Genomic DNA, 20,387 nt, shown 5'->3' with positions numbered 1-20,387 from the left:
TCCCAGCTTGAGAGTGGGTAGAGGAAGGTGATGGAGCCAGGAGCTTCAAGCCCTAACGTGAAGCAGATGTAGTGGCCGCTGCTGGTACCCACCCAGATCCCCTTTATCTATTTTTTAAAAAATAAATTTATTTATTTGTTTTTGGCTGCATTGGGTTTTCGTTGCTGCGTGCGGGCTTTCTCTAGTTGTGGCAAGTGGGGGCTACGCTTCGTTACAGTGAGCGGGCTTCAGTAGTTGTGGCTCGCGGGCTCTAGAGTGCAGGCTCAGTAGTTGTGGTGCACGGGCCTAGCTGCTCTGCGGCATGTGGGATCTTCCCGGACCAGGGCTCGAACCCATGTCCCCTGCACTGGCAGGGGGATTCTTTTTTTTTTTTTTTAGTAAACTTATTTATTTGTTTTTATTTTTGGCTGCGTTGGGTCTTTGTTGCTGTGCGTGGGCTTTCTCTAGTTGCGGCAGGTGGGGGCTACTCTTCGTTGCAGTGCGTGGGCTTCTCATTGTCGTGGCTACTCTTGTTGCAGACCACAGGCTCTAGGTGCACGGGCTTCAGTAGCTGTGGCTTGCGGGCTCTAGACCGCAGGCTCAGTAGTTGTGGCACACGGGCTTCCGCAGCATGTGGGATCTTCCCAGGCTAGGGATTGAACCTGTGTCCCCTGAATTGGCAGGCGGATTCTTAACCACTGAGCCACCAGGGAAGCCCCCCCTTTATCTACTGCGTGTTATGGGTGTGGACTGCTGACAGGTCTCAGTTGCTCCCTAGTCTTGAGAATTGCTCTTGCAGGATAATGCCTGGGTGCTCACCCCCTCCTCCCAGAGGTGGCTCTCAACCAGTGACTGACTAGCGCGGGGTACAAAGGCCTGGCCTGCCTGTCTTAGGGTGGGACAATTCGGTGGAGTTGTTCACACCCTAGAGCTCCCATGGAATCAGGCTGTGGCTGGGCTCCAGTTCCTTCCCCAGCCCAGTCCTTCTTCCCTCACTCCCTTACAGGTTTCTCCTGAAATCAATTCCTTAATAACTCATGTGCACAAGAATCCTCATTTTGACCTCTGCCTCTAGGAATTACCTAACCTAAGACAGCAGGTTAGCTTTCTTTGGGCTGACTGTTGAATCCACTGTCTCCGCTGAAGAATTAATAATGAGAATGGGAATATTTGCAGGAGAGAGGCACAGTGTGGGAGCTGGGGGTCCAAAGAGAGAGAGCTCTAGGCCTGGGAGGGGAAAGAAACACCAAATGAATGGTTTCTGTGTGGTGGTAAGTGCTGTGATGAAGGACAGGCTGAGGTGTGGAGCCTATCCCCCCAACACTGCCCAGGGACAGCGAGAACAGTTTGTAGGGGGAGGTAAGTTTTGGATCAGTGTCTAGGGAACATGTGAGTTTATTTGGGTCTGAGAAGCATGGGCACACTCACAGAGCATGAAAAACAGGCGTAGAAAGTTCTTTGTAGCTGGGATGTCATCATCTTCAATAGCTTAGGAACCTTCCCTTTGTCAAGACATTCTCTTGGATCTTGGGGAAGGTTGTGCCCTCAAGTTGTCCTGGGAGCAGGCAGGAAGTAGTGGATGTATCTTCACATGGGAAGTGCTAGGTTCTGCTGACAGGCTGCATGGCATTACCCAGGCATTTAATGGAGCTGAGGAGAACCCAGAACATGTCAGGGCATGAAGTGGTGCCAGAAGAGAGGACTGACTGGTTAGTGGCCTCAATAGGTCTCCACTGTGACTAGGTGACTAGGAGGCTCATGTCCTGACTTGGCAAGCCTAACGGTATTCACATCTCCAGACATGTTGGCAGACATGCTTTGTAGTTAGTAGACATTCAATACACATTTTATCTTTTAAGGTTTTTCTAAAGGGAAGTTGTACTGATCTAGAAGTCTTGAGGGCTAAATGGCCATGTTCATGGGGGGGTTCAGTAGGTTTAAATATGTTTTAGACTTCTAAAGAGTGACTCCACGTCAAAGATTATTTGTGTCAAATCTGCCCTTTCATTCCTGTCCCATTCTGTCTCTCTCCTCCTTTCTCTGTGTGGGAAGCAGTGAGCAGTCTCCGTTCTGTGCCTGAGATGCTGCCTGATGTGGGAAGCCCCCTCCTTCCTCTCTATCTTGCTTTCCCCTCTTCAAAGAGACGGTGAAGATTGGTTCTATATTCTCAAGGCAGTGTGCAAGTGATGCTTGGAAATGATCCTTACAAGGCATTGTGGAGTCCAGGAGGGCTTCATAAATTCTTCATAATAACAGAGAAGGCAGAAGAATTGCAACCAGCTAGCTGAGCAAATCCCTCTCTTTGAGACTGTAGATATTGGCAGGCACCCTTGGCAGAAGTGTCCAATTGAATGTGGATCCCAGCCCCATCAACCATCTTCCTCTGACTCTTCCTTGTGTGAGAAACAATCCTCTGCTTAAGCAATATTGGACTGAACTCTAAATTTCCGGCCTTTTGTTTGCTCTGCTACTGTGTTTGCCTTAAAGGGTATGTAAATGTAGCTGGCTTTTTTTCCTCTCCAGCTGGCTGGAGGTAGCCAGTGATTTGTGGTGATGGTTGGAAAGTTTATGAAGACAGATGCAGTTGTTGTCCTTGAGATAGACAAAGGAGGGGTTGGGTCCTAGAATCAGCTACCTGTAATTTCAATTCAACAATGTGGTCAGCTGTGTAAGTATTTTCCTAACATTCCTAACCCAAGAAACATAAAAGTAAGAAAAAAGGTGGGGAGAAGTCAGGCTGGAGACAAAGATTGGGCCAATTGAGTCTATAGGTCAGATTTATAGCAATGGCCTTGGTGAAATCACTCAATATGTAGACAGAGAGAGCTTTAGAGAATTCCCACATTTGGGCCATCAGACTACTTGATGATTTTTATCAACCTGGTAAGTAAAAAATAGTGATGAGGGAAGTTGAACATCTTTATTAACTATTTGTATTTATTTTTCTGTGAGCTATCTGTTCATGTGCTTTGACAAATTTTCTATTGAGTGTAGTCTTTTTCTTATTGAATTATTAAAGACTTTTACATATTAAGGAGATTAACCTTTCATAATATGTATTGTAAATATTTTCCCCCAATTTGTCATTTGCCTTTTGACTCAGGATAGGGTAAACTTTTTTTCTAAGCAGAAGCTTAAAATTTTTACAGATTGGTATCCAGTTTTCTTTTTTCATCATGCCTTCTGGATTTTGGGTCAAGAAAGTTTTCCCCAGTTCAAAATTCCCTACATTTCCTTTTAGCATTTTATGTGTTTAATTTTTTAATTCATTTATGATTTCTTTTGGTGGAGGAGTAAGGTAGGGATTTAGATTCCCCATCTCCCCCTTTCCAAAGGCCAGTCAATTCTCCAGCAACATTTTGTTTTATTAATCTATCTTTTCCCTGCTATTTAGAAAGGTAACGCACATTCTATGTTCCCAAATATATTTGGGTCTATTTCTGTATGTGATATTGTTTCATTAATCTGCCTGTTTTCCTCAAGTACCAAATAGTTTTAGTAACTGCAGAAAAGACTTAATTTCTCTAATTGGTATTTTCAGTAGATTTAAGAGGACATACTGTCAAAAGGGATTTGTCTTAGGAGCAGGAGAGTTTGCTTTCAGATCCAAAACAAAATTACCAAATTATAGGTTATTATGGAGGCAGTGAATGAGAGTTCTGCAGAAAATCCAATCAGTGAGTTAGAAAATTAGCTGTAGAATTCTGGGGAAAATAAGGAGGTGGAGACTGTGAGTAAAAATTATACGAGACTTGGAGGATAACTGCAGGGATGTATGTAAGTATGTATGTATGTATGTGTAGTGCTGGAGAGAGGGGATAGAGACATTGCAGAAGAAAAACCAAGAATGAAGGAAGAGAAGCAGTAATCAAAGCAAGTATAGGATATTTCCCTGGTTGGAGAAAGACCTGAATGTTCAGGATGAGTTCTGTCAATGGCCAGGCACTACTAATCTGATTTCTACTCCATCCAAGCTTTGGCATTGGCTCTGGCCGAGGTCCCCCATGATTCTGTGTGGTAAATCAGAGGCCCCTCTGGGTTTCCCTTCCTTGAGCTCCCACCACCAGCTCCTGGCTCTGCTGATCTTGGCCTCCTTCTCAGGGCCCCCTGTTCTCTTGGCTTCCAGGATACTGTGTCTCCTGTTTTCCCTCCTCTTATAGGGACTCATTTTTTCTCTGCCCATCCCTGACCTACTGGGTCCTTTGGATACCTGCCCTTGGCCCTGCCCCTTCAGCCCTCCCTGCTCTCTCCCTGGTAACCTTGCCACTCTCCTGACCTCCCTCCCTTCAGCCAAGCCAGGATTCCCTCCCCGGGAGCTCCACACTGTCACTCTCCTGGGCCGCAGACCTGGCTGTGCTTCTTGTCATCTGCATCACGGGGTTCCATGGCCCTGCCTCAGACTCAGTCCGTGTTCCTCACACCAGTGCTTGTGACTGTGCATGGCCACCTACATCGCTATCCTCACCAGTAGCCAGGCATCGTGCTGGACTCTGCCTTTACCCCTGTGTCGAATCTGGCCCTTTCCAAATCTTTTTATTGATAGATCATGACTTTTTCTCTACCTCTTTAAACTCTTTAGACTCTGTTACTCCATCCCCATTGCCTGCTTCCCTGGGACAGGCTTCTCAATTGGTCCCCCAACCTCTGTTTTCTTCCCCAATCCTTTCTCAAAGTAGACAGCAGAGTGGGATAATCATTCCAAAATTCAACTCAGATCACACCCTTCCCTTATAACTCCCCTTGTTTTCCTATTGCCACTATAAAAAAATGATCACAGACTTGGTGGTTTGAAACAACAAAAATATACTCTCTTACATTCTAGAGGCCAGAAGTCTGACATTGGTTTCAGTGGACCAAAACTAAGGTGTCAGTAGGGCTGCCCTCCCTCTAGAGGCTGTGGGGGGAATTTCATTTGCTTGCCTTTTCTGGCTGTGTTTCTTGGCTCATGGTCCCTTTCTCCATCTTTCATCCACAGCGTAACATCTTCAAATATCTTTCTCTGCTGAGGTTGTCTGTAGAATCTCCCTCTGCCTTTCTTATTAGGACATTTGTGATTACATTTAGGGTCCACCCAGATAATCTAGGATAGTCTTCCCATTTCAAGATCCTTAATTTAATCACATCTGCAAAGTCCCTGTCACCATATAAGGTGACATTGACAGGTTCCAGGGATTAGGACCTGGATATCTTTGGAGTCCATTATTCAGCTTACCACACCCCCCATTGTACTTCACAGTCCAAAGTCCTCGACATGGTCAAGGTCCAGCACACACACCACCCCATCTTGGTGCATGCTCCTGCCTGGACCACTCTGCCCCTCACCTTTGCCAGCTCTATCTCATCACTGAGGTCTCAGTTTAGAGTTCACTTCCTCCAGAAAGCTCCTGGGACCCCACCCAAGTCCAGATCAGGTGCCTTTCCTGTGTGCTGCTGTGGCATCTGCCCTCCTCGATAGAATTGTCTTTCCCCTCATATCCACCTCCTGCTGGACTATGTACACTTGAAGGCAGGGCTGTGCCAGTTTACTTGCTGTTGAAATGCCATCAGTAAACGCAAAGCTTTGACACATCTTAGGCACACAATAAATGAACGTATACATTTACATATGCATAGATGAGGTGCTTTAAAAAAAATGGGTACTCACTAGTTATGGTAATTGTCACTTAAGAAAAAAAGAAAAACTTTCTCAGTAGTCTGACTTTCTTTCCTTTTCCTTTTTTGTAGTACATATATACTCCAAATTTTATGATTTTTTTTGAAGAATTGAAAAATTAAAATTTAGAGAGAACAATTGTGTTCTTGGGGTACCACTTTTGGGTATACAGGTGGGGTATGAATTTTCTAAATGGAACTCAGCCCTCCACTCCCCTACTCCCACTTATACCCCTTCCTTAGGGGGCCTTTGTATTAGTTTCCTGTTGTTCTTGTAACAAATTACCAAAACTTAGTGGCTTAAAACAATACAAATTTATTATCTTCTGGTTCTGTAGGTCAGAGGTCTGACATGGGTCTTCCTGGACTAGAATCAAGGTTTTGGCAGGGCCTGTGTTCTTTTCTAGAGGATCTAGGGGAGAATCCATTTCCTTGTCCTTTCCAGGTTCTAGAGGCCACCCACATTCCTTGGCTCACACCCGATTCCCCCAGCTTCAAAGCCAGCAACAGTGGGTTGAATCCTTTTCACATTGTGTCACTATAACACTGATTTTCTGCCTGCTTTTTCCATTTAAAAAATTTGTGGCAAAACACACATAAAATTTGCCATCATAACCATTTTAAGTGTACAGTTCAGTGGCATTAAGTACACTCACATTGTTGTGCAGCCATCACTGTCATCCAGCCACAGAACTGTTTTCATCTTGCAAAACTGAAACTCTATACCCATTAAATAGTAACTTGCCATTCCCCCTTCCCCAGCCCCTGGCAACCACCATTCTACTTTCTTGTCTCTATGGATTTGACCTAGGTACCTCATGTAAGTAAAATCATACAGTACTTGTCCTTTTGTGACTAGATTACTTCACTTGGCATAATGTCCTCATGGTTCATCCTTGTTGTAATGTGTGACAGGGTTTCCTTCCTTTTTAAGGCTGAATAATATTACATTTTATATATATATGCCCCCCACATATATATGTGTGTATATATATATATATATATATATATATATATATATATATATAACCCCCACATTGTTAATCCATTCATCCACTGATGGATATTTGAGTGGCTTTCACCTTTTGGCTGTTGTGATTAATGCTGTGAAGAACATGGGTGTACAGATATCTCTTCAAGGTCCTACTTTCAGTTCTTTTGGGTATGTACCCAGAAGTAGAATTGCTGGATCATATGGCAGTTCTATTTTTAAGTTTTTGAGAAACTGCCATACTGTTTTCCACAGCGCTGCACCATTTTACAAATTCCCACCAATAGTGCACAAGGGTTTCAGTTTCTCTGCATCCTCACCAACACTTGTTGTCTCATGTCTTTTTGATGATAGCCATTCTAACAGGTGTGAGGTGATATCTCATTGTGGTTTTTTCAAAAAATTTTATTGAAGTATAGTTGATTTATAATGTATTTAATTTCTGCTGTACAGCAAAGTGACTCAGTTATACACATATGTATTCTTTTTCATATTTTTTCCATTATGGTTTATCACATGATGTTGAATATAGTTCCCTGTGCTATACAGTAGGACTTTGTTGTTTATCCATCCTGTATATAATAGTTTGCAAGATTTATGTTTCCCTGATGATTAGTGATATTGAACATCTGCAATCTAAAACCTCCCAACAAAGAAAAGCCCAAGACCAGATGGTTTCATTGGCGAATTCTACCAAACATCTAAAGAAGAGTTAATACTGATCCTTCTCAAACTCTTACCAAAAAATTGAAGAAGATGGAACACTCCCAAACTCACTTTACAATGCCAGATACCAAAGCCAGATAAGGACATTACAATAAAAAAAAAATTAAAAACCTTCAGGCTGAAATACTAGAAGAAAGTAAATATAAAAATTCTCAACACAATACTGGCAAACTGAATTTCAACAGTGCATTAAAAGGATCATACGCCATGATCAAGTGGGATTTTTCTCAGAGGCTGTGGCAAGCAGAGGCAGCAGCCAGCAGTGTGGCATTTCCCTGGCCCTGGGTCAGTGCTGGGCTGCTTGAGCTGTGGATCTGGGGCAGGGACAGAGAGCCATGTGCTCCCCGCCCCTGGTACATGGTCTGCTGAGTTCCTAAGGACACAACCTGACTTTAACCTCTGTCTTCACCTTTCAAATATAGGCCTCTCATCTGATGAAAAGAGAAAGGAAGAATGGACTACAGTCACCAAACTTCCCTAGTCCCATGTGGACAAGATAAATACATTTCCAAGTAAGATTTTTTGCTATGGTATTGTGTTTGCAGTGGCCAGTGCCATGTGAACGGAAGCCACTGGCAGAGGAGCCTCCTCTGTGCACGAGAGGAGTTCATGTGTGTGAGAAGAAGAAAGCAACTGAGTGTGGACCAGTGAGAGCATCAGCAAGGTGGCTGCTATAGATAAAAAACATGCCCCCAGAGCCTGGCCATAGAGAGTGAAGTTAAGGAGGTCTTCAGGACATGGCACCCTTAGGGGTTCAAAAGAGATGATGTTCTGGAGGGCTTCCAGGAGGAGGAGTTGGTGCTGGCTGCTCACTGTCTTGTCTGTGGTATACCCCAGGAAAGTCCTGGCTGGGTCGTGTCCCTGTGCTGCTGGGGTTCTGGCTAAAATGGGCACAGGTGCCCCCTGAACAGAAGGAGACAGTTTCATTGCTTTATATGCACTAAAATCTTTTGAACTCAGATTTTTGCTGATATGGCAGGGCCTAAGCCAAAATGGACTTTTTTAAATTATAAGTTTGCAGATATATTTTTACATTCAGCACAGAGATTTGTACGTATTTATGTTCTCTATCTTAACGAAATGTTTAATTTATTTGAGGCCAAATTGTTTTAATTCCTTTAGACACACTTGGCCATACACAGACACACAGTTGTGTGAGCTATGGATCATACTTATCTCTTCACTGATGGATTTCCCCCAGGGCTTCTACTGACCAGTACTTTTAAATCCTAGTTTCAGATCTTTGTGTTCAAAAGTATCAAACAGCTTTTGTTTTAGGTTATTTGGAGTCATATTTTTTACTAATTCACTCCAGCTTATCTAGGTTTAACTTGTCTGGAACTTCTTCGAGTTTCCAGCTGGTTTTGACCTCCTGTGTGGCCCCAAATCTCTCCATTGAATGGCTGGACTTAGAGGGACTGAACTCCCTTGCCTCTTGCCTGAGTATAGGCAAAAGAACACACCTCAGCCTCCTCAAGCCCTTCTCAGGCCTCCCCTCATTCACTTTCAGATAAAACTTGATCACAGCATTTTCAGGTTTGGCAGCTCTCACTCTGATCACAAAGGGTGTGACATGCTCTCTCATATTTAGTAGAGCTGTGCTCCCAGGGGGGCCACTTGGAAACCAGTATTTAGAGGCCTTGTAAGGTTTTTAAAAAATATTTTTATAAACTAAAAGCACCTAGAATAGATTAAAAAGATAAAAGCACCTAGAAGTGTACATTGCTAGGGTCCAGAAGCCCCCTCATGCCCACTTCTAGTCACCACTCCCAAAGGTGAACCACTATCCTGAATTCTAACATCTACCTCGAATGTCATATAAATGGAATCATACAATATGTGCTCTTTTGTGTCTGGCTTCTTTCACTCAGCATAATATCTGTGAGATTCATCCATATTATGTGTAGTTCATTCATATTCTCATTGCTGCTCCATTGTGTGACCATAGCTGCCTTTATTCATCTGTTCCACTCTTGATGGGAGTTGGTAAGTTTTTAAACACCTGATAAGGTCATGTCAATGAAGCATAAGTCAGTGGGACCCAGACCTGTCCCTTTTAACTTTCTGAAATTCTAGGAGTTTCTGAGTCTTGTGAAGGTTTGTAGTGATTGTCCCCTCCTCACTCACAGCATGTGTGAGGGAGGAAAGGCTGTGGAGAGTCTGGAGAAATCCTGTCTGTGGGCTTTTGAAATGTGTTTGCCTCTATGAATCTGTGATTTATTAAGGCCTGCATATTTAGCTTGGGTTTGGGGAGTGTTGTGAGAGATGCCAACCTTTGTCAGCAGACCAGACCTGCCTTGGTTTTCTGGAGTTGCTCTTTACATCCAGTCTGTTCTAGGTAGTATTTACTCTTGACCTTGACCTTGAACTCTGGGTATGTGTATGTGTATATGTACACATGTAGACAAACACCCAGACTGGAAAGTCTAAGGCCAGGTTAGAGGTGAGAAAAAGAGGGAACAACTGCATTATAAGTGGCTTCACCTGAGATTGTGACACCTCTTGTATTTTTCCCTTAAGGAACGAACTTCTCCTGCATCTGAAGACCTACAACTTGTATTATGAAGGCCAGAATTTGCAGCTCCGACATCGTGAGGTAAGGAGTCCCAAGGAAGATCTGTGAGGATCCTTCCCTGGTGGCCAGCCCAGTCTTTGTCTCCATGTCTCCTGGTCTGAGAGTCCCTGCCTCTCCTGCCACAGTGAGGAGCCTCTCAATGCTAGTGATGTTATTGGGAGTCCCTAGAGTTCTTTGGAAGGAGACCCCAGGCCCAAATTTGTTCTAAAAAAGATGAGCTTTTCTGTTCCGGAGACATTCCTGCAGCTGTGTGGCTGGGCTAGCGCCAGCTTCAAAAGAAGAACCCTCCCTTTCATGAAATGACTCTTTCAACTAACTCTCAAGCAGCCTTCCTCCTCTTGGGCAATTCAGGAACTTCACCCAGTCCTCTATGTTGACACATCCGGGCCCATGCCCTATTGCTGAAGCAACCTGGACAAGTTACATAAGCTCTGGGTGGTAACTCTTGGCCCTTCCCGACAACTGCAGCAGCCTTCCTCGTGTGCCTTCTTGGAGTGTCCTTTGTTATCCATCTGTCTTTCCCCAGCCCCCATCCTGAATCTAAGCTTATGCATACTGTATCCATTTCTGTAAAGCCTGTTTCAGATAGATGGTGGAGTAATATATACTCAAGTGTTCTTGACCGATAAGAAGGTGTGTGTAATACCCTTCTAAACACATTTTCAGGTTGTCAAGCCATGGGGATTTAATTCATAGAAACAAACGGATATCCAGATGGCAGAATTTCAGCTACTAAGGCAGGCTGGTTGGGAATAGTATGTAGTGGCTTTTTGTATGTTCCTCAAACCACACCACTTAGGCAAAGTCCTACTTTGGGTTAAATTCTGCCCTACAATCATGTGATATAAAGTAATGATGCCAACCTTGACCAGCTAGAAGGCCATATATGACCTGTGCTTAAATAAAGCTTTTCTCCCTAAGATCCCCAAATGCCCTAAAGTTGCTCCACTCTTCTCCTGCCTTCTTTATTACCCCCTTCCTCTCTAAGGATGATCCTGGGGCCCAGGTTAGTTGTTCACTGAAGTGTCATCTTCATTCATGCGGCTTGTCCTGAAGATGTGGCCATAGCCCAGATCTCAGGTCTTGGCCCTGCTTATAAAACATGGGTTCAGAAAGGTTTTTCTGAAACTCTAGAAAGAAAACCTGACCCTTTAGGCATTGTCCTCAAACCCTCTACTAATTAGTGGCTGGACCATTAGCAAGATTTTGGTCCTTAAACAGCTTTTCTGAGGTGTGTCTTATAGGTGATTAAAAGGTTTTATGGTGATTAGTGAGATCCACTTCTTTGGGATAAAACATGCAAATGTTTTTAGAAGGGTTTCAAATTTAAATTCTTATCAGTCAACAACCCTTGAGTATAAAGTTGGAATTCTTGCAGGATTTATTCACCTCTTGGAGAGTTGTTATGTAGCACATTAGCTAATTATTGGCCTGGGAAGTTCTGCTGTTAAGAAATCTGATTAACACATCATCTCCCAACTCACGATCACATGGTACTCTTTTTAAGGTAACAATTGATCTGCTAGAGGAGCTAGTATTCTGTTGAACAAACTTGAGGAAATGTTACTTTAAATCTCCTTCAACCAGTGGGTCAGATTAACATATAACATGTTATAGATAAAGACACATCACTTTCCATAGTAGGGGAAGGGAAAGTAGCTAATTTAAGGTTTTAGCTCTTGCTTCTGTTAGCAGGGTTAATCTCACATACTTTAAGAAATGTAATTGGACTTCCCTGGTGGCACAGTGGTTCAGAATCTGCCTGCCAATGCAGGGGACACAGGTTCAAGCCCTGGTCTGGGAAGATCCGACATGCTGCAGAGCAACTAAGCCCGTGCGCCACAACTACTGAGCCTGTGTGCCACATCTACTAAAGCCTACGTGCCTAGAGCCCATGCTCCGCAACAAGAGAAGCCACCACAATGAGAAGCCCACGCATCGCAATGAAGAGTAGCCCCCACTCGCCGCAACTAGAGAAAGCCCGCACACAGCAACGAAGGACCAATGCAGCCAAAAAGAAAAAAAAAAGAAAAAAAATGTAGTTAGCTTTCTTTAAAATCATTAGTATAAAAACAACAAAAAACCATTATTATAATTTGCACGTGTCTATGAATTTTGAGGCAACTTTGCCCTGACCTCTGAGGTCAGCTTCAGAGCCTCAGGGGTAGTTTCAAGTGGAGAGAGTGTCTTGGAGCTGGGTTGTGACTGTAACTTGGGTGCACCCAGCTGGACACATCAAGGATGCTGTCAATTACCCCCAACAACATGGTGCTGGCTTCCTTGGGGCTTTTCTGGGCTCACCCTGCCAATTGTTTTGTGGCAGGAAGAAGATGAGTTCATCGTGGAGGGGCTGCTGAACATCTCCTGGGGGCTGCGCCGGCCCATTCGTCTACAAATGCAGGATGACAATGAACGCATTCGCCCTCCTCCATCCTCTTCCTCTTGGCACTCTGGCTGTAACTTAGGAGCTCAGGGGTGAGTGAAGAGAGATGGGACTGGGGGGTGACCAGGGGTATCTGGGGTTCCATCTATTCTCAAGCAGGTAAATGCCACCTTCTTCCAGCAAGCCTTGATCCCAGCTCCTATTCCCACTGCCCCCTGCCTTTGACTTGGGAGGAGGAGAAAGGGGTGTATGTTGGTGTTATTGGGCTTCCATGCCTGTCACCACAATCACTGAGTGAGAGTCACAGTGAGGAGGGGAGATGCTGAGTCAGAGAGGAGAAGCACTAAGGCCTGGGTGAGCAGCGTGCCTTTCCTCGTGGAGACCCCTAGTCTCTGAGGGGTATTGTAGTGGCCAGCCAGGCCCAGTCTGCAGATTTCCGACAGGACACCTGATGCCCCAGCATCCTCCCCACTAGGACCACTCCTCATAGAACGACCCCACCCCAGAGACTTTTAGGGCTCAAAACTTCTGTCCAAAGCTCTGTGTCTGAGGGGAACCTGGAAGAGGAAAAAGAATGTCAGGTCCTGTCCAAGCCAGCCAAGCAAGGACTGCTTCCTTCAGGCCACACCTGGAGTTGGGTGGTGGCGTGATGGTCTTGAGAGGTCCCCTCTCCTGGGTTCCCACTGGAAGGTCTGTGAAGACTAAGCCTGTTCCTCCCTGTAGCCAGATGAGTAGTTCAATGCATCTAGTAAGGCACATCCTCTTTACTGTCTTTCTGGGACTTCAGTTTTTAGGATCAAGTGACTATCCCTTGTTCCATCCTAAACTTTGCTGATACTGAATGCCTTGGGGCCAGAGCGTGGGTGGAGTGCGCCAACCTCTCAGCCAAAACCGCAGTGATTTTTTTTCTGTTTTAAATAAGAACAAAGCCCTCTCTGTTGACCCCATTGAACATTTTGTTAAACTCCACAGCCAAATCTATTCTTTGCTAAAGTTGAGAGAAACCTACAATGTGGCCAAAGCCTGTTACTGATCTGGTTTCTTTCCAAGGGAATTTAAGGAGGAAAATCTTTGCCTGTCCCATCAGCGCCAGGATGTCCAATCAACGTTCTCTGGTTTCATCTAACTTTGCCAGTTTCATACTCTGCTTTGTTTTAGGCACTTTCTCTGTATTTGGTTTCAAGTGGGCCAAACCCTTTCCACAGCCCCAGCCCAGGCCCTGGGGTGTTTTACATTCCATTTCCTAAGTGAGATGATTTTTAAAATTCCACTTGACCATGTGACCTTTGGCTGGCCTACTAAGGGGTCTTTCACACTGTACACTTGTTTCTTTTCCATTCCCTATGGCATCAAGCTGGTCTTGGTTGGTTCTTGAAACTTGCAAATACTTTGAGAGAGTTTTCAGGAATGATAAATAATGTTATCCCAGTGCCTGCTATAATAAAGTGAATGCCTGAACCACTGTGTTAAGAAGCGTGCTGAGACCAGTTTCTGCTTTGGCAATAAAGAGTGCTTTGGACAAGGGAGTGGGAAGTGGCTGCTATGGGTGCCAAATGTTCACCATTCCTGAGAGGCTCTGCTCAGTTTCATTCTGGGGCTCAGAAGCTCACAGGTTATAATACAATAGGCAGTTCTTTCAGATTTTCAATTTTAAATTGTCTTCCCTTAAAATTAGCATCCCTTGGGATTTCCCTGGTGGTCCAGTGATTAGGACTCTGCGTTCTCATTGCAGAGGGCCCAGGTTCAATCCCTGGTCTCAGAACTAAGATCCCTCAAACCACATGATGTGCCCAGAAAAAAAAAAAGAAAATTATCCTATCTCTGCTGAGTCCCAGTGTTACCAAACCACACTTGGGTCTGCTCATCTACGTGCAGTAAAGCCAATTTACTGACACCGGGTTGTGGTGAAGGAAAGTGCTGCGTTTATTGCAGGTCCAAACAAGGAGTCCAGGCAGTTAATGCTCAAAAGACGTGAACTCTCCGATGGCTTTCATCGGAGAGTTTTTAAAGGCAAGATGAGGGAGAGGGTCGCAGGGTGGTAGATGCTCTTCTGATTAATTGCTGGTGAGGTAATTGGGTGGTATTTCAGGACTCAACATCATCTGGTTCCAAGGGGTTTGGGGTTTACCTGCTTGTGGTCAGAATGCAGTTAACTTCTTACACCTGGTGTTAGAAGATACTTTCAGTATCTGCACAGCGACTCATGGACATGGCTCAGGATACTATCTATAGCCCTTGAGGAGGAACTAAAGGTCCTTAACTTTGCTTTTTGGCTAAACTATTATTATCAATATTTTGTCTTGCTTGACTGTTTTCCTTAGTTTCTGCATTTTCTCACTTCTCTGATTAAATTTGTTCTTTGGAACTCAGGGAAGGCCTAGGAGGCTAAAGCTTTTTTACAAACAAGAGGAGGGGGATACAGGGGTCTGTTCCTGGGAAGCCCCCACAGGGTCCTGCTTTGTTTCACCAGGGCACCTGCATTCTTCTCACCATGGGATGGTCCTAATTGGTTAAATATTATTCTCCTTTCTGGCCAAATCCTCTGTTGATTTTGGGTGTGTTTCTCTGAGCTGCTTCCACTGTTCTTTTAGGCTTTGAGGAGTTATTTTCCGGCTATCGTAGCAATACCAGGTCTCAACTCAGATTGCCTGCTTGTGACCCTTTCTCCAGCAACCCTGAGAACACTGCCATCAGTGCCACTTCCAAAGCTGCCCTGACTGTTGTAGCAGCTAACCTATTACTTTCCATTCCTGTTAGATGGCAGAAGCAATTTCTGAGTTATTCCTCCAACAGAAGTGGGTCTGAACTAGAATCTTGTCCCTAGAAATAAATGACCATTATTAGGGTTTTCTAAATAAGCTATAAAATTTGTACGTGCTTAGAAACTCAGCACAGGCACCACACAGGTGTTCTTTGTTGTTCTCTGTCCTGGACTTCATGTTGCTGCAAATACCGGGAACAAGCATTTTCTCCCTCCAGAGCTCCCCTTCCCTGCCCAGTGCTTAGCCCAGGAGCTGGACCAGCCTCATGAGACACTCAGCACAGCCCACCATGTCCTTTGTCACCTGCTGTGTGCTGGTACCCAGCCTTGCACAGGCCAAGTGCTCCCTTTGTACGAGTGGGGTGGGGTGGGACTGGGGGCGTTCTTCTGCAGGGGCTGAACCTTTTGTTTGTTTTCTGCTCACCAGCACCATCCTCAAGCCCCTCACCATGCCCAACATTCCAATCTCAGAGGTGGATGCCCTGCCTGAGAGTGATCAGACATCAAGTCCCACAGGTACATGCATGGTGGGAGGATCCTCTAGTTTGGGGCCGACTGTGTGAAGACTGATATGATGAATGTTGTACACTGTTACTTATTTTTTGAAAACAAAATTCACATGGTTCAAGATTCAAAACTTATTAAAAAGAATTGAAAGTTTCCCATCTCATCCACCCACTGAGTTTCCCTCCCTAGAAGCAAACTGAAGGCATTCTTCCCAAGGTACTCTTTGCAAACACAAAGAAATACACACCAACAAAGCTTAATGGTTGGATGTCATTTCTTTTCTTCCCCTTTTTATGTAAGTGTCTGCATTTTGCACATCCCGTTTCTATTAGTTTGTCTAGAGGATTGTTCCATACAAACCCATGGAGAACTTCTGCATTCTTTACAGCTCTGCAGTATTACATTGTATGAAAAAAATGATAATTTAATTGCTCCCTATTGACAAACATTTAAGTCGTCTTTAGTCTTTTAGACAAACAAAAGTGTAGACAGTGTCCTTATACATGTATCATTTCACACATTTGTCAGTGTCTGTAGGATTCTTTGAAATCGAATTTCTGGATCTGAGGCTATGTGCATTTGCAATTTTGATAGATATTGTCAGTTCGAAATTATCTTGCAAGTCCTTATATCGTGCTTATCTTGTGCAGACGTTGTTCTAAGCACTTTAAATGAATTAACTTATTTAAACCCTCACAACAATCTCGTGAGGTGAGTGCTATTACTATCCCCATTGTATAGATGAGGAAACTGAGGCACAGAGAGTTAGTGATATATGGTGTTGGGAAGGAAGACATTCTTCTCTACCTTCTAGGTTCTTCTGGCTGGTCTAAGAATTAAATTGACATGAGACAGATTAACAGGAGAAAATCAAACAAAAGTTTAATAACATGTATACATGGGAGAGACCCAGAAAAACTGAGTAACTCACCAAAATGGCTGATGCCCTCACCTTAACTACCATCTTCAGCTAAAGACAAAAGAGGATGTTGGGGGTAGTGGTTTGGGACTTCAGGAGAGGAAGGCAATTCACATGGAGATGGAAAAGCAAACGTTTGGTAAACAAATGTTTGCTGGGCCTGCAAAGACAGTGTGACACAGGGTGGACTCTGATCTCTAAGAGTTTCCCTCACCACATTTAGCCCATATTCTTTGCAGATGTCTCTGGTGATAACTCTAGTCCAGTAATAAGCCCGCTATCTAAATTCTTCAGGCAGTTAGGGGAAAAGGCAGAGTTTCTTCCTGAGTCTTTTTGACTGAAAAATTGTTCACAACCTAAAAGTTTATAGTTATGTTTTATTCGGCGAATATTCTTAGGACTTCAAGCCTGGAAGGTAGCATCTCAAGTAACCCTGAGAGAACTGCTCTGAGGAGGCAAAGGGGGAGCTAGGATACATAGGAGCTTTGCAACAAAGGGCAGGTAGTTTGAATGTCAAAAGATTATTGTTTATTAAAGAAAACCAGATATCCCAAGTTAAGGAATTTAGCTCTTTTCTGTGTATGGGAAGATGCAAGAGTCTGGGCTCATTGAAATCATTACTTTGATATGAACCTCAGCTATCTGGGGCCAGTATCCTGTGCTTTCACCTCGAGTTTCCTCATGGGTCACCGTGGGGAGTGGCTGCAGTCTGATGGCTGCTAGATGGCAGGTATTCTTTTCCGTCCTGAGTCCCCTTAGAGCTAACCAGCTCACCATCACCTGTGGCTGCAATCTCTGATGACTGTGATATCCTTTGTTTACTGATATAGCAGGCTATATTTCATTTATCAGTCTTTTGGGGCTTGATTGTTTTCAGCATGCCAGAGACATTTTGGGGTAGCAAGTTTTGCTCCCCTACAATGACAGTGGTGGAGCTGGGGTTTGAACCTAGGAGTCTGGCTCTAAAGTCTGTGCTCTGAACTTTGTCACTGTATTGCTTCTTGGTAAATTATGCATCATGTTTTTCCCCCAACAGGAAATACTGTTTTTATAAAATATATTTTTGAGAAAGCTGTAGGTGCTGTAGCATTGGTCAGGAAGAGGGTACTCTGTGCACACTGCCACATCCCAGGTCCAGGCAGACAGAGCTCATCTTCCCCTTCCCTCTCAGACTCCAGGGGCCTGAAGTCCCTGCAGGAAGACACCCCACAACTGATGCGCACACGCAGTGATGTTGGGGTACGTCGTCGTGGCAATGTGAGGACACCCAGCGACCAGCGGCGAATCAGGCGCCACCGCTTCTCCATCAACGGCCATTTCTACAACCATAAGGTAGAGGCGATAGGGTGGCAGGGGGCAAGGGCCAGCCCCAGTGGGGGCAAGACCCCTTCCTGGGCAGCTGCCACCTCAGGGCTGCAGACTCCTGGGAAGCCGCTCAGTCTTTGGGTCATGAGTGGGCTGCAGGCTCTGCTGGCTCTGAGAGAGATAAGGGCCTCCGGATCAGGAGCCCTCCTAGATGATGATGTTGTAGGAAAAAATGGGGTGCAAGAGGATGGTCACGTCCCAGGTCTCGGGTGAGTCCGGTGGCCCCAAGGCAATGGGTCGTTCGGGAATATGAGAGCAGCCCTGGGCTGTGGGGGTGATTCGTTTTTATGGGCTGGGTAATTTCATAGGCTAATAAGTGGGAGGAGTATTATAACTATCTTGGAGAAGGGGTGGGGATTTCCATGAATTGGGCCACCACCCACTTTTTGGCCTTTTATGGTCGACCTCGGAACTGTCGTGGCACCTGTGGTTGTGTCATTTAGATGCTAATGTATTACAATGAGTGTATAATGAGGTGAAGGTCTACTGGAAGTCAAATCTTCTGCCATCTTGGGCCTAGTAGGTTCTAACCAGTTTTTGTGGTATCCTGTTCTTAATGGCTGTGTCATTAATGTTTGTGCCCTGCCCCCTTTCTTCCTGTCTCAGTGGGTGAGATGTGAGATGACCCCACAAACAGCCCTCATCAGAAACCCCCCCATCCACATGTTACTCTCTTTCTGCACCATGTGCCTCCAGCTGCTATGTGGCCTGACTTCTCTGTGAGTTAAGGGCTGCCCTGAAACAGAGCTGCAGAACTCAGATCACCCACCCCACCCCAAGCTAGCTGACTCTCCTTCCTTCCTGCTGCTTGGTTTGAATCTGGCCCTAGAAACAAGTGCATCATGGAAGAGTGGTCACAGGCCTCCTCATGTTGAAGTCGTAGTAGAAGGGGCTTTGTGTGTGCTTTATTTGGAGGGAGTGCCTCCCTTATCTGGTCCTCTTTCCCTCCTCAGCGCTGCCGTTTGGCAAGCTCAGACCCCTCAAGCCTCCTGCAGTGGGGTGGGCGCGAGCTCCTGAGCTAGGCAAAGCCCAGGGCTCTTTCTTGACATCAAAACCCAATGCTTCTACGTTGTAAGGGACAGAGGACTCTCAGGGAGCACAGGTTGAGTGCCATTGTCCCTGTCCCTTTACCCCAGGTAACAGGGCCAGGACACCTGGGTTTTAGTGCCCCATCCTTGTCTGTACACTCACTCTGAGCTGGACCCCTCTATTGACAGACGTCAGTGTTCACGCCGGCCTATGGCTCCATCACCAATGTCCGCATCAACAGCACTATGACCACTCCACAGGTCCTGAAGTTGCTGCTCAACAAATTTAAGGCAAGTTCCCTCTGCTGGCTGGCCTCAGACAGTGGCATGTGTGCCTTGAGGCCCCCAGAAGTGTAGAGGTGGGGGCTATGGAGAGTGTGTGGTAAGGGAGGCACCGGGCAGAGAAGGTTTAGGTTCTTTAGACCCCACGACATCAGCATCACCTGGGAGCTTGTTAGAAAAGTAGGTTCTCAGGCCTCCCTCTCCCCCAAATCAGACCCAATGAAGCGGAAACTCGGAGATGAGGCCAGGGATCCTGTTCCACAAGGCATACAGGGATTCTGGTGCCACTGAAGCCTGAGAAGCACCTGCCCTCAGGTGCTTTATGGACCTCCAGAGAAGGACCCTGGACCTGATGACTGCTTCAGGGCTCCATGCACATATCGACTTCTGTGCATTTGGGGAACCTACTTTGATGAGCCTTCAATAGATGTGAAAATTATAGTGCATGAGTGTTTTTGAAGTGCTGTTGCTCTGTATGTTTTCCACAATACCCTTCTAAGTCTTTTGGAAACCAAGTATTCTTATTTCTAATAGAAGCCAGTGTGTCCTAGTGGTTTAAAGCCTAGGCTCTGTGTTTGAATCTCTATCTATAACCTGCCGGTTGGAGGAGTTGGAGAAGTGACTTAAGCTCCCTGTGCTTCTGCCTCACCATCAGTAAAATGAGGTTAACAGGACCCCATTACTGGTGTCAACTGAAAAAAAATTGCACAACCTAAAAGTTGAGAGTTATGTTTTATTCAGCAAATATTCTTAGGACTTCAAGCCCAGAAGGCAGCATCTCAAGTAACCCTGAGAGAACTGCTCTGAGGAGGTGAAGGGGGAGCTAGGATACATAGGAGTTTTGTCACAAAGGGCAGGTAGTCTGAATGTCAAAAGATTATTGTTAATTAAAGAAAATCAGATATCTCAAGTTAAGGAATTTAGCGTTTTCCTACATATGGAAAGATGCAAGAGTCTGGGCTCACTGAAATCATTCCTTTGATACACCCCTTAGCTATCTGGGGCCAGTATCCTGTTTTCTCATCCTGAGTTTCCTCAGGGCTCACCGTTGGGAGTGCCTGCAGTCTGATGGCTGCAAGATGGCAGGTATTCTTTGTTTCTTTCCTGAGTCCTCTCAGGGCTCACCAGCTCACCATCGGAGGTGGCTGCAATTGCTGATGACTGTGACATCCTTTGTTTACTGATATGGCAAGCAATATTTTATTTCTCTCTGGGTTGT

The 20,387-nt window shown here is 45.1% G+C and overlaps 1 protein-coding gene across 2 annotated transcripts in view; it reads left to right on the top strand.

The window, feature by feature from the left end:
* RASSF2 (Ras association domain family member 2) overlaps positions 1 to 20,387 on the top strand; it is a 41,004-nt gene that overhangs the window by 13,211 nt on the left and 7,406 nt on the right. For both annotated transcript variants that reach the window (XM_082431437.1, XM_082431436.1), the window contains 6 exons: positions 7,771 to 7,860; positions 9,869 to 9,944; positions 12,247 to 12,398; positions 15,495 to 15,583; positions 17,665 to 17,825; positions 19,076 to 19,177. In XM_082431437.1, coding sequence (XP_082287563.1) covers positions 7,802 to 7,860; positions 9,869 to 9,944; positions 12,247 to 12,398; positions 15,495 to 15,583; positions 17,665 to 17,825; positions 19,076 to 19,177 — 639 coding nt within the window. In that variant the 5' untranslated portion in view covers positions 7,771 to 7,801. The remainder of the gene's footprint in view (positions 1 to 7,770; positions 7,861 to 9,868; positions 9,945 to 12,246; positions 12,399 to 15,494; positions 15,584 to 17,664; positions 17,826 to 19,075; positions 19,178 to 20,387) is intronic.

Source organism: Balaenoptera physalus, assembly GCF_965194825.1.
Source record: "Balaenoptera physalus genome assembly, chromosome: 16".
Lineage (NCBI taxonomy): Eukaryota > Metazoa > Chordata > Mammalia > Artiodactyla > Balaenopteridae > Balaenoptera > Balaenoptera physalus.
The sequence above is the reverse complement of the archived record's forward strand: the minus strand, read 5'-3'. Positions and strand labels throughout refer to the sequence as shown.